General features: G+C 44.4%; 1 protein-coding gene across 2 annotated transcripts in view; it reads right to left on the minus strand.

Moving 5' to 3' along the window:
- CLDN10 (claudin 10) overlaps positions 1–16,546 on the minus strand; it is a 92,850-nt gene that overhangs the window by 9,082 nt on the left and 67,222 nt on the right. The window contains exons 1-3 of one of the 2 annotated variants that reach the window (XM_037528795.2): positions 14,185–14,410; positions 7,436–7,597; positions 7,266–7,347 (exon numbers count right to left, since the gene is read on the minus strand). In XM_037528795.2, coding sequence (XP_037384692.1) covers positions 7,266–7,347; positions 7,436–7,597; positions 14,185–14,404 — 464 coding nt within the window. In that variant the 5' untranslated portion in view covers positions 14,405–14,410. Of the gene's footprint in view, positions 1–7,265; positions 7,348–7,435; positions 7,598–14,184; positions 14,411–16,546 lie in introns of those variants that run through there. The other variant, XM_037528794.2, reaches the window with a different exon arrangement.

The raw sequence follows: 16,546 nt of genomic DNA on the forward strand, positions 1-16,546 counted from the left end.
CTTATGAGAATCTATGAGCTGTTTACCAATATTTGTTCATTCTCCAAACACCTTCATGAATGGAATAAGTCCAAATAAACACCTATGATTCATTAAATTATAACAACAGAAGAGAACAGAGGTTCAATTTCTTCACAAGATCACCTGAGATAGGTATTCCTTTCCACTACATCCAGAAATTTTTATGTAATCTTCTCAAATTGGCACTGTCCACTTAGTTTGACAGATAACAAATATGAGAGAATTTTGGGCCTCCCTGGTGGCACAACGGGTTAAGCACCGCACTATGAAGCAATCCACAGCCTCTGCAGCACAAGTTCGATCCCTGGCCGGCTAGGGAGCAACCCACATGGCGGGGCAAACCTCTCCTGTCTCGCCCGCTGCTCCCCTCAGCAGTGTATTTCAGTCAGTCTGCCTGTTCTGTTCCCCACTCTGTCCCTGGTGGATTCTCTCATCCCCCACATCTCTGGCCTATACCCCAGCTCTTGTATGCATAAATAAATAAATCTTTAAAAAAAAAAAACAAATATGAGAGAATTTTGCAAAAAGCAGACAGTTATTTCTAACTATGAACGAGCCACGATGGTGAAGAGATTTTTACCTGAGTAAAGCTTATAAAGTAGAAAATAAAGCCAGGAGTGAAGAAGGTTACAAAGAAATAATCCCATACTTTGAAAAACTCTGAAAGCGGAAAAGCCTGGAGGATGATAATGAAACTGGAGACTACCCGCCCTTGGGGCACTTGGCCCCAGAGCACTGTTTGGGGGCAGAGCAAGGGGCAGTGAGTGGTAGGCATTTTACCACCTGCACCAATGGCCCCACTGGAGCTCAGGCTGCAGGCAGAGGCCAGCAGTGATGGCGGATAGCAGTGGTTCCCCTACCATGCCCCTTCATCAGGGCTGCAGGGAGGAGCCTGGGGTCCCAGACGGCCAGCTCCAGCACTGTGGCTCTCCCTGCTGCAGGCAGTCGAGAAGCCCATGGATTTGGTGCCTGGAGCGTAGAATGGACCCATCAGGTGCAAGCTATGAGCTGGTTGGTGCTACAGTCCAATCAGACTTGTAGGCGGGGGACCTGAAAGAGGGTGTAAGGCAAGACAGACGCAGCTTGGGATGCTCGCTCTGACGCACTCTGTTCCTGACCTCGCAAGACAGAAGAAGCAGTTTCAGTAAGACCCCAACGTGAGAACATCAGAACCAAATTGCAATGATAAATTCTATGCACCAAAAGAGAACAACTCTAAGATCACGGTGTCATTTCCTCTATTAGGGCAACTGGTTTAGTGCATGATTTGAAAAGCAGTTTCTTTATGTCAATCAATTGTTACTCAGAACAGTTTATTTAAGAAAACAAAGCAAGACATTCAGGAAGCTAGTGGTTTGGACAACAAAGCAAGGGTGAGAATAATGTAATTAAATTTCAACATTCTAGAAGGGTCAGTCACACAATAAGGAGGAGTTGTTACCATAAGCTTGCAGGAGGATAGTTTTTGTTTTTTGGATTTGGTAGGTTTTGTTTAATCAACAGGAGGAAGTTGGTTTGGAACTGCCCAAAGGCAAGAGTTGGGAAATCGTTTTCAAGACTTTGCAGGAGCCCATCCTGGAGATTTAAGACATAGTTATAACCTGAGTGAAAGCAAGAGCAAACAAAAGGGGGAACATAAGGAAATGTCAGGCCATAACCACAGTCAGATGAAAAACTCTTTAAAGACTGCAATTCTTTCAAATGATTACAGCCTGGAGAAAAATCTTCCCAGATAAGTGGTGGGAAGCAAGGGTTTCAGAAACCAAGTGCAGGTGCACATAATGTGGAATTCCATTGCTGCAGCCACCATCTTGACTCCTACTCTATACATTTTTCCTCATCAATAAAGCCCCTACTGAGTTCCATGCACAGAGTAGGGCTGTTGTGGGAGCTCTGTTAATGAGCTTAGTTTCTAAGTTAGGCAACCAAAAGTGGGTCTTATTTAGAGATGTCCTGGCAGTTTACAAAGAAGATTCAATTAACATAGTACAGAATTCTTAAGATAAACAACAGTGGTGCAACATAAGTGCCCAGGAATAGAGGCTTGGATCAGGAAGATGTGCAGCCACACAATGGAATATTATTCTGCTCTAAGGAAAGATGATCTGTTGCCATTTATAGCAAAATGCAAGGAACTCGACGGACTCATGTGAAGCAAAGTCAGGAGAATGAATACAAATACTGGAAGATTTCACACACCAATATAAGAAAAGGAACGTAAGCAGATAAATGGAGAGCAGAATAATTAGAAATTAGGGAACATTGATAACTGGAGAGATTTCTGAAATTAAAGGGGGTAGCAGAAAGGCCAAAGGAGTAATAGGTGGGGGGGGGAGTTGAAATAATTTTGGAAAGGCAAATTACTCAGACACTGAAATTACATTTTCATTGATTTCAAGTAGGTTTATAGCTGGCAGAATTAGGTAAATATTTTATGCAATATCCTTTTTTCTTAAAATTATACAGGAAAGTGCATATAATTCTGGAATGAAAAATATTCAAGAGCTAAAAAAAGAAGAGAAAAGGAAAGATAATAGTAACCGGACAGGTTCTGAGGCCTGACCTGTCTTCCAGTGCATTTCAGGGCTTGGGGATGGGAGAGGAACTGTTTGCTCATCACAAATGTAAACTGGAGCACGCGGCAGGCAGCTGTCATGAACCTTCCTGAGGGCCCCAAGTGGCACATGCCTATGAGGTGAAGGTGCCGCTAGGGCTTGGGAGAGATGTCACTTGTCACTTGTCAGTAGCTAGTTTGGGGAAGATTCGAGTATGGTAAGCATGGAAGAAGGGTGTTGCCCGCTACCTCCTTCTGTTGGGGGAAGAGTCCGTCCTGAATGGACTCCACTCCCACCTCCATGCCAAGGAGTTCCCAGGCACCAAGGACTGCAAATCCCATCATGCCATGGATATACCATGACTCTTGACTTCCCGGAGGTGGGATTGCTGGGAACTAAGGGTGGAGTTAAGGAGTCAGGCTTGGGATAAGCCAAACACCTGTGGGCCTGCACTCTGCTTGGGCCTGCCGTCAGCGCTCTCGGGGTCCCAGCTCAGACTGCGTTACCGGTAGGACACATTCACCAATTAATCTCTTTCTCTCTCTCTCTCTTTCAAGTTTATTAACCTTTCTATGTGTGCCTACAATTGGGTCTTGTTCTAAGTTTTTTTAAGCATTCAGGTGAGGACTAACACCCAGGTCATCCCAATGGTCAATTAAGATGCCAGTGAGAGGTAGAGCCTTCCTACCATGGTGTCCTCCAAATCCAACTCTCCCAGGTTGGCGCTGCCTTTAGCTTTCATTCTCCAGCATGTTCTCTTCTTTTTTTTTTTTTAAAGATTTATTTATTTATGCATACAAGAACTGGGGTACAGGCCAGAGGTGCGGGTGGTGAGAAGATTCACCATGGACAGAGTGGGGAACAGAACAGGCAGACTGACTGAAATGCACTGCTGAGGGGAGCAGCGGGCGAGAAAGGAGAGGTCTGCTGCACCATGTGGGTAGCTCCCTGGCCGACCAGGGATAGAACTCATGCTGCAGTGGCTGCAGATAGCTTCATAGGTTGTGTCTTAACCCTCTGCACCACCAGGGAGGCCCAGCATATTCTTTTCTTAAGTTCAAATACAAATTAAACCAGAGGCACCAGTTACTAAATTTTAGCCTAGGAAGTGCCATCCCCTAAGATATGCCCAGTGAAAACCATGCTGTAAAGACTGATAATTTTACAATCTATGAAACCAGTTTGTGTTGCTAGCTAGTGTGTAGCTTATTGGTTATCCTACTCTTCCTCTCCCTCCCTCCCACTAGAGGAGCCAATAAAGGAAAAACAGATAAGTCAAACTTTTCAATTTGTTGGTTTTTATAGTAGTGAGTTTTTTTAAAATGAAATCTGAATTCCTGTAAATGTTCCATATTACTTTTATGTCTCTTTTCCATCACTGTGGGTAATTAGAATCTGAGTGCATTTACAATTCCCAGATTTTGATAACTCTTACATTCAAATACATTTGATGTTAGTCATGGATAGTATCCTGGGGCAAAGATATATAGCCTATATATAGTCTATATAGCCAGGTATTTAGACGTGAGTGAGAGAAGTATCTCAAAGAGCAAATGTTCTCAACGTGCAGGGTTTTTTTGTTTGTTTGTTTTCAAAAAGTCTGTACTTTCCATAAAGCTTTGGTGTGAGGGGTCTGTATCTGTAAACATCACCAATTTGTAAGCAGTGCTATTTTTCATAACTCCCAGCGCTTATGCTTGCAATTATATAAGGTATAAGTTGGCAAGCTGTAGATGTTGTTTTTATGCTGCTGCAGAAAGGAGCATACAAAGATATCTATAAAGATAAGCCACATCTTAAAAACCACACACAGTTTAAAAGCAATCTTAATGATACCTAATACAATATAGAGCTAAGATAGCTGTTTGTTTTGTTTCCAGCCAGCTCCAATCATTTATATATGAATACACACACTCTCTCAGCTCTCACAGTGCTCTAGGAGAGAAGCACAGTGGTAATCCTGATTTTTTTGATGGGAATATTGACAGAGAGAGTAGGCAGAGCTACAAAGAGGATGTTGGGAGGCTGAGCATTGGGATAGTTCGGCTCAGGTTGGCACCAAGAATGTGGAACAGAGAAAAACCCTTCAGAGTCTATAATTACTGACCTAAGATCAACCAAAGTCTGAAAAGAAAATAGCAACTTCCTAATGTACTAAACTGAATTAGGTGACTGAACAGCTTTACAAGCATTTAAAAAAATCACACATAGGACAAATAGAAGTAACAGGCGCAAATTAGCCTTGACCCGTTGAAGGAAGATGAAAATGATGTTTGAGATTCTGCCAAAGACCTCCTCAATAATAGGAAAATAAAAATTGTGATGTAGAAAACATGATCAGAAAAGTTAGCGATGCCTTTAATAAAATAAGCTATGATAAATCAGGATTTGTTATATATTTATGATGCCAAACCCAGAAATAAAAATGTATCATTGAAATAGGGTATCTAAATGAAAATATTTTAAATATTAGAATGTTGCTAATCTTCAGGAGCACACTCCTGGTGTTCATCTCACTGTTTAGGTGCTGACACTGGTGAAAATATTATGAAAAATATCACTATCATTTCTCAAGGAGAGGATTTATTAGAATATGTTTTTCTCATATACCTAGTATAACAAAAGTTATACTGTGGTATAAAGCAATCATCTTTGTGTCCCATTTACTAAAATTTCAGAATAAAACTATTTAAAAAGGTACGAAAGAAACTTCCCTGATGAAAAATCTATGGAGCAGAGTGCCACAAAAATATGAAACAGAATATTATGAAGGATGCACTCTACAGTAGCATGCTGGTTTGAGTCACAACTCTGTCACTCTACTAGCTTAGTCAAAATTCCCTTGGACACATTACTTGATCTCCTCAATTTTAAAAACAGAAGTAATAAAAATTTAAAAATAATTAAAAAATAAAAGGAAGTATTAAGAGAACCTATTTCATAAGGCTATTGTAAGAATACAATAATAATATTTGCAGTGCTCTGCTTGGTATATAACAGTACTCAGCACCTGTTAACTATTTTCTTTATGTAAGCTCTTTATACTCTCCATGCATACACACACACACACACACACACACACACACTCTTTTCTCATCACATATACTCTTTATACACAGCCCATACTAAAGGCAGCAGTAGAAAATCAATTTCCTAAAGATTCCTACATCCTCCAGAAAAAAAGTAATGCACAACCGACAAGCCATTTTAATAATTCCTTTTTAAAATTCTCTAACATTTGACAAGAAGATTGAAAGGAAATCACCAGCCTCATGAATTGCAGGTCACATCCATAAACATATGGGTTTCGGCAGAGATATGTGGCTATAACTCATGGAAGGCAAAATATTTGACATAATTATTCTGACTAGGTATCCCATGCCTTTCCCAATACAAATAAATGAGCCTAGGGAGACGGTAAAAGGCAACAGCCTGTAGCTAAAAAACAATAACCACAAATGAACTGATCTCTAAATGCCAAAGCATTCACCTGTAACCAAAACCGGTCACATCTGGGTATCTGAGCCACTGCTAGAGCATTAAAAAAAAGAAAAAAAAAACCTGCATCAGGCAGAGTTTCTTTTCTTTTTTAAATTTAATTTTCATTGTGGCACACCCAAGCATTAGTTTATGATGTTATATAGGTTTCCCGTGTACAGCATTATAAATCAATGTCTGTATTTACTACATTATGTTCACCCCTAAAAGTTCAAATCTGTCTTTCCTCCATACAATCGACCTCCTTTGCTTCTTCCCTTCTGGTAACCACTAAGTTTACTCTTATAACCCAAAAGTTCATTTCTGTTCTATTTAGCACATCAGTTTTCATTATGTATCATATATGACGAAAGTCAGACCGTGATTATCTGGCTTACTTTACTAAGCAGAATGCCCTCTAGCTTGGAGCTCGTTGATGCAAATGGCGGAATTTCACCTTTTTTTAAGAGCTGAATATATATTCCGTGTCTAACCCACATCTTCTTGATCTTAGCATGTGTCATTGGGTACTTGGCTTCTTTCCAACTCTTGGCTACTGGGATTAATGTTGTGATGAACCAGGGAGTGCAAATATCTCTTTGAATTAGCATTTTTGTATTCTTTGGGCAAATACCCAGAAATGGGATAATTGGATCACATGGAATTTCTACTTTTAATTTTTCAAGGAGTCTCCATAATGTTTTCCAAAATGGCTGAACCTATCCATATTCCCTCCAAGAGCTGTACAGTTTCTTCACAAAGGTTTACTAGGTGTTGCTTGTTAAGGCAATAATAAAGAGAATAAATTTAAGCCAACTGGCCCAGAAACTAGCCTTTGACAAATATCATTTTTGATGGACAAAAATCAAGACAAGCTTTCCATCTTCTATTCATTCTTTCTTCCCCGACTTACACTCTCCTCCTTTTCTTCTATTTGACTACAATTTTATGATTCTAGTAGATGACGTATGAAGTCCTATGCCTTGAGCTATTTAGAGACATGACATAAAATTTACTAGTGCTAATGCAGTAATTAAATGCATCTTTTGCCAATGGAGCACATATAATGTTTAAATCAAATGATGTCATCAAATACCATACATCTGCATGTCTCACGTTCATCCTAGGAAATTTTATGTACCATAATTTACAATATTAATGCACACACATTTCCTGCGAGCTAGAAACATACAGACTGAGACCATTACTTACTTTTGCTCCATGAAGAGAGGATCAAAGAATTCCGTTGTGATTTTGTTTGCATACAGGGAACAGCCAGTCATTGAGCACAGCCCTAAAAAGTATCAGTGGAGAAGAAGCAGGGTTAGTGTTATTTCATTATCATCTGGAAGTACCTGGCTTGGAAGAAAGTTACTACTTACCTGACAGGATGAATACAATCCCCGCCAAACAAGCAATTTTAGCTTTGGCTTTCTCCGAGCCTCCGACTTTGGTGCACTTCATTCCAAACAGGGCAAATATGGACCCGAAAAAGCCCAGGCTGACAGCTGCGATCATAAGCCCTCTACATGCCTGGATATAACCTGCAATCAGAGCAGGTCATTACATTAACATCGGCTGTCCAGAGAAACAGACTCATTTTACACTGTCCTTCCGAAGGGCTGTTCTGGCTTCTGAAAACAAGCATCCTGGTTAACACGCATGCAAGAAAGGAGAGCAAGTTTATCTACATGGGGTGTCTGTCTTATGTCCCACACTTTTCAGTTTACCTATGCACAAATGTCAGGGTAGATCTCTGACTTATTATTTTCATATGCATGAGGAAGGCAACAAAAGTTATATAAGCTACAAATGGGTAAGAAGAAGAGCATTCCAGCCATATCTGCCTACATTGTCCCTGAAGCCTTTCACCCTGAGAAACAGCACCTGCCACTCTCTCAGTCCTCTTACTCCTTTGCATGTCGGGGCTTTTCAATAGATGTTTCCATGGTTTTGATCATTAAAATGTGTTATTAGGCAGCAGGAGTTCCCCAAGGGTTAGATCTTCCAACATTATGAAAAGCTTGTAAATGAAAGCAGCTGAAATATCACTGTGAAGTAGGAAGATTCTAAGTCAAGAAGTATTTTAATGACATCATTTTCAGGACACATAGAATAAAATTGGGTTGTGAACAACACTGGTCGTTTACTAGAAGAATAAAATTGTGAAACGAAATGTTTGCATACAAACAGATGCTTTCGAAGGACCCTACCAGCCTGTCACACTGTTTGCTTGGCTCCTCCTACACCACTCATTTTCCTAGTCACATATTTTTATTTGCACAGTCAGGGTGATGGCAAATTTCAGCCCCGCTTTTGTCTAGACACTAGCAAATTTTAATGAATAGAATTTAAACAAATTCAACTTTTATCATGAAAGGTCATTTTCATTTCAATCTGAAACAGAGACTATTTCAATCTGAAATAGTGACTGATAGCACAAACGACGTGTAAGAACTACTTGTTAAGCCACTGAACATACACGGACATCAGATGTGCATCTGGAACTAAACTTTCTAATTTGAAAAACCTCATAAATGCTAAGATAGCAAGTCATTTGTTAATTTTGTCCAGGTGAAGCCCACAATAAACAATTCTAAGACGGTAATAATCATAAACATGGAATAATGCTGGCAAGAGGCCTCTGGTCCATGTTTCTTTGGGGAAGAATGAAAATTTTAGTTATAATTCCACTCTTATGATTCATTTTGAAGAATGCAGAGAAGATGTTCTATTGAATTGTAGCAAATTTCAGCCACAATAAGTGTACACTGCAAGAACCATGTTCTTCTCCTGTGGAGTATGAACTACTTCAACACAGAAAATAATTTCAATGATGGTGAAGCTACCAGATACAGCAAAAGAAACTGATTTTTAGCAAAATGGGATAATGGAGGCTCATCTGGGTAGCAACAATCCGTGTTGCAGGGCTACTTGTTGGACCCCTGCTGCCAAATACAGACCCAGGTCTATTTTCAACTTCAATCCACAAGCCCCCCAGCCAGAACCCAGCGACAGGTAGAAGCACAGAGAGAGAAGACTTTTAGCTGATGCTGACTGCAATCCTAAACAGACAAAAACATTGTGTGTGATATAACCTCTACAGCATGTGGGTTTTTTTTTTAAATATCATAAAACACTTTATCATGCACCATAATTTGCACTTATTTTAGGAAGCTTAGAGGCTTTAGAACAGAAAATGCAGGAGCCAGGCACAAGGCTAAGTCTTACAGTCTGATCCTTTAGAACATGAGGTGAATTTCCCTGGAGGATAAAGAATGGAGAGCATGCCAAGTGGATGCACTCAATCTTTGACACGACTAGGAAAATGAGCGCAGATGTCAAACTATATTTAGCCACAACTCATAATACATTTTTTTCTGAGTTTCTCATCCAGTTCTTCTGTCTCAGCCACAGCAACTGGACCGGCTTTGGTCTAAGCACAAGAACCAGGGGAAAGATGAAGAGGGCAGGTTCTGATGGGATTGGGTTCTTCCCTGGGAGCAGCCAGAACTCTGATTTGGAGGGTCAGGAACCTCTTTCTGGTATTAACAGCAGCAATAACTTGCTAGTTTATTGCATGTCCAAAAGAACTTGACACCTCACCAGCATAGTCAGTGGCTACATTTTCTAAAACAGGAACAACAAGCAGGGGTTGGGGCTCCTGGGGGTACACAATGCACTCCCCTGCTAGTTGTAAAGAGAACATGTTGGCAAACCCAAGGTTTGTAAATCAGGGGCTACCAGTCCGTGAAACTCTCCACACTCAAGCCTTAGGTTACTTCCAACAAACCGGTTCAGAGTTTATATTTTGCAACCTTGCTTTTTCCAACAACTCCGGAGGGTAAAGCTTGTAAGTAGCGCCATCCAGTCAAGTGGTAGTAAAACCCAGTCAAGGAGGCCATTATCTTTGACAGGTCTAATTTACTGACACCGTTAATAGCTAATTAACACATTAAGGTGCTGAGGCATGAACATATTTACTTAGAAGTTCTCTGAAGTATAATTTATAGTCAATTCTTCTGGAAGAAATGGCAAACATCCCCACTAAGAAAAATAGATGGCATATACTAAAACAAGTTGGCTGAAAATCATTCTCAACTGAAGTTCAAATGGTGCTTTGAAAGGAATATGGGTTAGCAGGAAACAGAAATCACCAGCTCATTCAACTGTAAAATCTTCAATTAGTAAAACACAGTACTTTAAAATGCATGCAGTCTATTGGAGGCAACCTTGAAGGTGTCCCTTAAAGGTTAAGTGTTTTCCAAATGATGTGTACACTATTTTCCATTTCAAACCAGCAAAAATGAAAATATCCACTTGGTGGAGACAATTCCCTAGTAGCACATGTGCTGGCTGCTGGACTGAAGGGGAGAAAAAGAACACATTTCTCCTCTGCTAGTAGCTTTGTGTTCTTTTTGCAAATCCTTTGAAGGCAGAGTGCTAGGTGGCATGAACTGTGAATTTCAGCTCTGGTTCTATTTCCCTGCTGTGTGCCAAAGATTACACTGCCTAGCCTCTCTGAGCCTTGATATTCTCATCTATAAAACAGTAGTAAGAGCACTTACTTCACCGGATCAATAATATAAACTCTGGTGAGTGGGAAGAAACTCATCGAAGCTTCCCTTCCATGATACCAACAGTGAGTGCAAGCAGAAATTAGACTTGGAGTTCTAGAACTCTAACTTGGAGTTCTGCATGTCTAAACCTAGACATGTAGCATTTCTCAGCTTCACTTTTCTTATAGGGAAAACTGTGGGACAATGATACCCCCAAAGGTAAGGAATCAGCTTGGACATCAAATAGGAAATTCAGAATAATGACTCCATCACTTGCATTGAAAGGCTTGTTTTTCCACCTAAGACTAGACATGAGAGAATCTTGAGTCTTCTCTGTCCCTTGTGGTACTTTCTCAATCTAGAGCTTCTGCCTGGTTGGAGGGGAGGCTCGGTCTGCTCAGATCAGTGGCTACCACATCCCATGGGAATGCAGCCTTCTCCCGCCACTTCAAAGGTAATGCCAGGACGTCCCTGTGCAATGGGGGTAGGCCTCAGAACTGTGGGAGGACACAGCAGAGGGGACTGATCCAGGACATTCCTTTTGTAGGTGGCGGGAATCCACTGCTCTCTGTATGAAAATGTAGTTGTGTGATTGAATCCCCCAAAATGTTACTCTGGGAGAAACAGAAAAGTAAACTTATCACTTTGAGCTAGGGAATGTCTTCTCAAGCCACAAAAGGCTGGCACGCAGGAAAAAACCAGCACATTGGTGACAGTACACATTTAAAGTTTCCTATGAGAAAAGACATCCTATATTTAAAAGACAAGCAGTGGACTGAGAATGCAGCATATATAACCAATCAATGATTGACACCCAGAATTATAAAATAAATTATTTGAACCAGAGGAACAATAGAAGCTCTGGCACAGATACAGACAATTCACCAAAGAGGGGGAGAAAAAATAAGTACATGCTAAATTGGTCAAAATCAGAGATAATCAGGGGAATGCCAATTAAAATGATATGTCATCCAGGATAATGGATAAAAATAAAAGGCAGTGAGAATGTGGAGAAACAGCTATTCTCACGTATTATTAGTGGAAAGTAATTTGGTAATAAATTACAGTGCTTGTAATTTAAGTAATAGAGACTTAACATGAGTATTTGCCCTGAGAATACCATTTCTCAGTATCTACAGCAATATACATGTGCACCAAGAGACAAATGCAAAGATTTTCACTAAAGCACTAACACCCGTGAAAATCTGAAAAGTGTCCAATGTCCAATAATGCGTAAATGGTTAGATGAGCCGGCCTGTCCAGACTGAAGAGTGCTAGGAACCCGTTAAAGAGAATTACTTCTCTACGTGCTGACCTTGAAGAGAAATGTTATTCATTTTAAGACATTCCAAAACAATGGGGAGTGTGACGCCACGTGTTTTTCTAGACACGTGAGCACCCAGGGAAGGCCGTTTTGCAAATGGGTTGTATACAAATGTCCCTCTTCTTTGCTCCATTGTCAAAGGGGACTGGGGTGTAACTATTGAGGGCTGTGACCTCCTTCCTCCTCACAATCCCACCTGACCCCAGATCTTGACAACCAATCCACTCTTTTTTTTTTTTTTTTTTTTTTAAATTTTTTTTTTTAAGATTTATTTATTTATTTATTTATTCATACAAGCACTGGGTACAGTCAGAAGCCGGGAGGGCGAGAGAATTCACCAGAGCCAGAGCGGGGAGCAGAGCAGGCAGAAGGACCGAAGTACACTGCTGAGGGGAGCAGCGGGCGGCAGGAGAGGTCTGCGCGCCATGCGGGACCCTCCTCTGGTGGCCGGGGAGCAGCCGGGGATCGAACCGGCACTGCAGAGGCTGCGGGCAGCTTCGCAACCCCGCGCTCAACCACTGCGCCACCGGGGAAGCCCCAATCCACTCTTATCTCAGATGAGTAATGTGAAAATTTCAGCCGTCTGCACCCAATAATTTCCATGAAATATTTATTTCTCTCTTCTTTGTCCCCCAACTGTCCTATAGCAGGAAGCTTCCCCGTCTAACCGGTGATCTCAGGCACAATACAGTTACAACAAAAGAATGTGCTTAGGACAGTAGCTGTCAATCCCATATTCCTGGATAGAAACAACATCCTCCCAGTTCAAAGCATCTACCTGGATGCCCTCTGTGGGGTACAGGAAATTCCACAGCAATTCCATGGCAAGAACAGCACCCAGCTGCCCGTTTCACACAACAGGACACAGACCCGGTGACATCCATCTACAACCGGACTCCTTCCCCTTATAGGAGGATCCATCAAATACCACATTGAGCAACAGTTTGCTTTTCGTGGCAAGCACCATCTTAAGGGAATTAGATCTTGTCTTCTATTTACTCAGCTCTGCAAATAAAAACTTGCAGTGCAGTGCGAAAAGAAAACACCCCAAATCTAGAAATAATGTGAATAAGTCCCCCTTACATTTCAGCTGGGGTTGTGCCCAAAACTCATGGAAGAAAGGAACCTAGAGGGCCTCCCTGGTGGCACAGGGTGTTAAGCACCCCACTATGAATGGCGCAGCAGACCTCTCCTGCCCGCTGCTCCCCTCAGCAGTGGATTTCAGTAGATCCACCTGTTCTGTTCCCCACTCTGTCTCTGATGAATCCTCTCTCACACACACACCCCCACGCCTCTGGCCTGTACCCCAGTTCTTGTATGCATAAATAAATCTTTAAAAAAAAAAAAAAGTAAGGAACCTAGAACTCGAATAATCACTGTGACTGGTGACATCCACTGTGCTCTGGGAACTAAAACGGGGCCAGTTTTCTACGGGAACATCTACCTGTTGCTCCAGTGCAACAGGTATGTCTTATAAAACATAAAATTTGGCAAACAAGAACAATGCAGGACACGATCTGCAATAAAGAAGAGCAGAAGCGAGAGGGCCCGGCCGCGGAGGGTGGCCCTGACTTCGAACTCAGGCCCCTTCACCCTCCGCGGAGCAGACAAAGGCTATTATTTTCCCAAAACGTGGAGGAAGCGTCAGAGCCGGGCAGACTCGTCCGTAGTCACGTTTTGTTTTGTTGTTTTCAGGGGAGGAAAAGAAAATACCCCGGCAATATGTTACCTTTTCTCTTGCCTGCTTTCAAAAGGCACTAACGAAAGGTTTGGGGGGAGTTAAGGACGATCCCTCCGGGCCTCTGACAACGTGATTCCATTTTCATCAGAATCCAACTCTTTGGGGGGCTGCGGTGGTGGAGACCAGCCCCCTCACTGAAACCCCGCGCCCTGACAGTCCCCGAAAGGCTGGGATCCCGCAGCCAAAGCCGCGCTCCTCACCGCCGACTCTTGGGGGGGGTCACCCCCACCCCCACCTCCCAGGCCTGCCTGTACGCCCGCCCCAACACACACCCCAGCTCTGGGGTCCCAGGTCGCGTCGACGCCCCCCCAGGACAGACGCCCGGGAACAGAGGGAACGGGGCGCTGGGGAGGCTCCCCAAACCCCTCGGGCTCTGGCGGAGCGCGCGGCGCACGCACGGCGGAGCCCGGTCCGGGGGTACGGCGGGGGCCGGGGAGATCGAGGGGGCGCCCCCGCCCGCCAGCCCGGGAGGCGCGAGCCCGGGGCGGGGGCCGCGGGGATGCAGACCGTCCAGCGCCAGCATGGAGGGGAAGTCCTTGCAGTTGGAGACGCCGGTGGAGTCGGTGACGCACGTCTTCCACAGGTTGGCCCAATAGGTGGCGGTGGTGATGACCGTGCCGTCGATGGTGGACACCTTCCAGTAGTCGGTGGGCAGCGTGGAGGACACCAGCACCCAGCCGGAGATGGAGATCATGAAGGCGATGATCTCCGAGGCCGTGCTCGCCATGCCGCCGGCTGCAGCCGCGCTCGCTGCGCGCTCGGTCCCCACTCGCCGCCGGGACCCCCGCGCGCCCGGCCCAGGCCCCGCCCCGCCCCGCCCCCGCCCCGCCCCACCCCACGGACCCCGCGCTCGTGGGCGCGCGCCCCGGGACGCGCCCTCGGGGAGCCAGGCCGGCCGGCGCCCGCCCGCGCCCCCGAGCGCGCATCGAGGGGCGCGCGGAGCCGCGGAGCAGGCAGCGCCTCTGGAAGGGGCGCGGGCGCAGAGCGCAGCGACGTGCGAAGCCTCCTCTCTCCCCTCCTCCCTCCCCCAGCCCTCCCCGCTCCTCCCCTCCCCGTGGCAAATGGCTTGGCTTCCCGAGCACCTCGCGAAAGCAGAGCAGAAAAGCCTTTTGTGCGCCCGGAAAGGCCCCGGGCTGGTAACGCTGTGCTGCCCTCGGGTTGCTGCACTTGAAAGGTTTGCGTGCCGCCGCGAGGTGTGGGGTCACCCCGCTCGGCTTGTCCAGAGCTCGCTGTCCCGGGGGGCTCCACATCCTGCAGTGCGGGGAGTCTACAGGGGTGCGCGCGTGGCACCGCAGCCTTCCAGAGCCTTCCCTCCACCTGCGTCTCCAGTGCCCCAGCCGCAGAGCGGCCGCGGCGGCTCTGCACTCACTACACGGAGGATGTGCACAGAGAACATTGTCCGCAAGTCCCTTCCAGCGCCCAGTTCTGTGAGTCGGTTCTGTGAATGGATGGTTCCCTCATAGTGGAAACTGCTCTGTCTTGTTTTCCTTTTTTGTTTTTTTGTTGTTTTTTTTAGCCACTTCTACCTTTCCCACCTCATTGAAGAATAAACTCATTCATTCTTTCGTTGCAGTCTCAAGGTAAGCAGAGATCGAGGTGAACTTGCAGCTCCTGAGGTCACCCATTTGGGCATAAATGACAGCGCAAAGACACTGACTTTGTTGTGGTCTTATGATTCGGCCTGCCGAGTTCTTGCAGTTCTTAGTATGCGCCTGCACAAGTCACCTCTTGCCAAAAGTAACCAAAGGTCTAAAACCTATAAATCAGCCCGCTACAATAAAACTGGTTGCTAACCCAAGTTTCACAACCTTTCTGCAGGGACACTTGGGTTGGTTGTGATGGATTTCTCAATTCCCCTTTGTCACTTCTTTTTTTCTTCAGCCAGATGGGTACAGAATGAAATGAGAGGTGATTAGATATCTGTAGGGAAGAGGAGCTTACACCGTAGAGTCATTACAACATAGAAACCATTAAGACAACACGCCACGCTTAACACAGTTCTGTTTGTGGCTAGAGATAATACTCAGTCCATGCCCTCAGCTGCAGGCCACAGGTTCAGCGCTTGATGAGGCCTCCTGGTTTGGTTTGGACAGTCTTTAGAAATTTTTTTTCTTTTTTTTTAAAGATTTATTTATTTATGCATACAAGAACTGGGGTACAGGCCAGAGGTGCAGCAGGTGAGAGGATACACCAGAGACAGTGGGTAACAGAACAGGCAGATCTACTGAAATCCACTGCTGAGAGGAGCAGCGGGCAAGACAGGAGAGGTCTGCAGTGCCATGTGGGTAGCTCCCTGGCAGGGGATAAAACTTGTGCTGCAGAGGCTGTCGATAGCTTGATAGTGCTGTCTTTAACCCCTGCGCCACCAGGGAGGTCCAAAATATTTTTCTTTATATTGAACCCAAATCTTTAACTTCCACCCAGATGCTGCCTATCTGCATGAAACAGCGGGGTAAATGCTGCTGGGGCGGGGCAGCAGCTTTGGGGGGGCGTGTTGGTGGGCGCCTGCGTGTGCTTGGTTACCACACCCCTGTGAGACTGGAACTGGGAAGAAGGTGGAGGCCGCACACGCTGTTTGCTTCCAGCCTGTCCTGGTGTGTCATGTTGAGTTCGTTGGTGGGTCAAACTTAAGGACAGTTTGGGAAGCCCCACCCAAGCGCATCCTTCTCATCTGCTCTGCTGTTCACACCGGTCCCCTGTGAGGAGGGACTACAAAGTGTCTGGCTGTTCTTTCGTGATTTGCTTTTTATAGTGCTTTTATCATCTGGTTTCTTGCTCTTCAGCGTATTTCCACTATTATTTCTATGCCCTATTCCTTTCTGAATGATCTGCCTATTTCTGATCCACTTAACTATTTGGAAAATATAAA

The sequence above is a fragment of the Talpa occidentalis genome, unplaced genomic scaffold (genome assembly GCF_014898055.3).
Source record: "Talpa occidentalis isolate TD23 unplaced genomic scaffold, MPIMG_talOcc4v2.1 talOcc4.5, whole genome shotgun sequence".
NCBI lineage: Eukaryota > Metazoa > Chordata > Mammalia > Eulipotyphla > Talpidae > Talpa > Talpa occidentalis.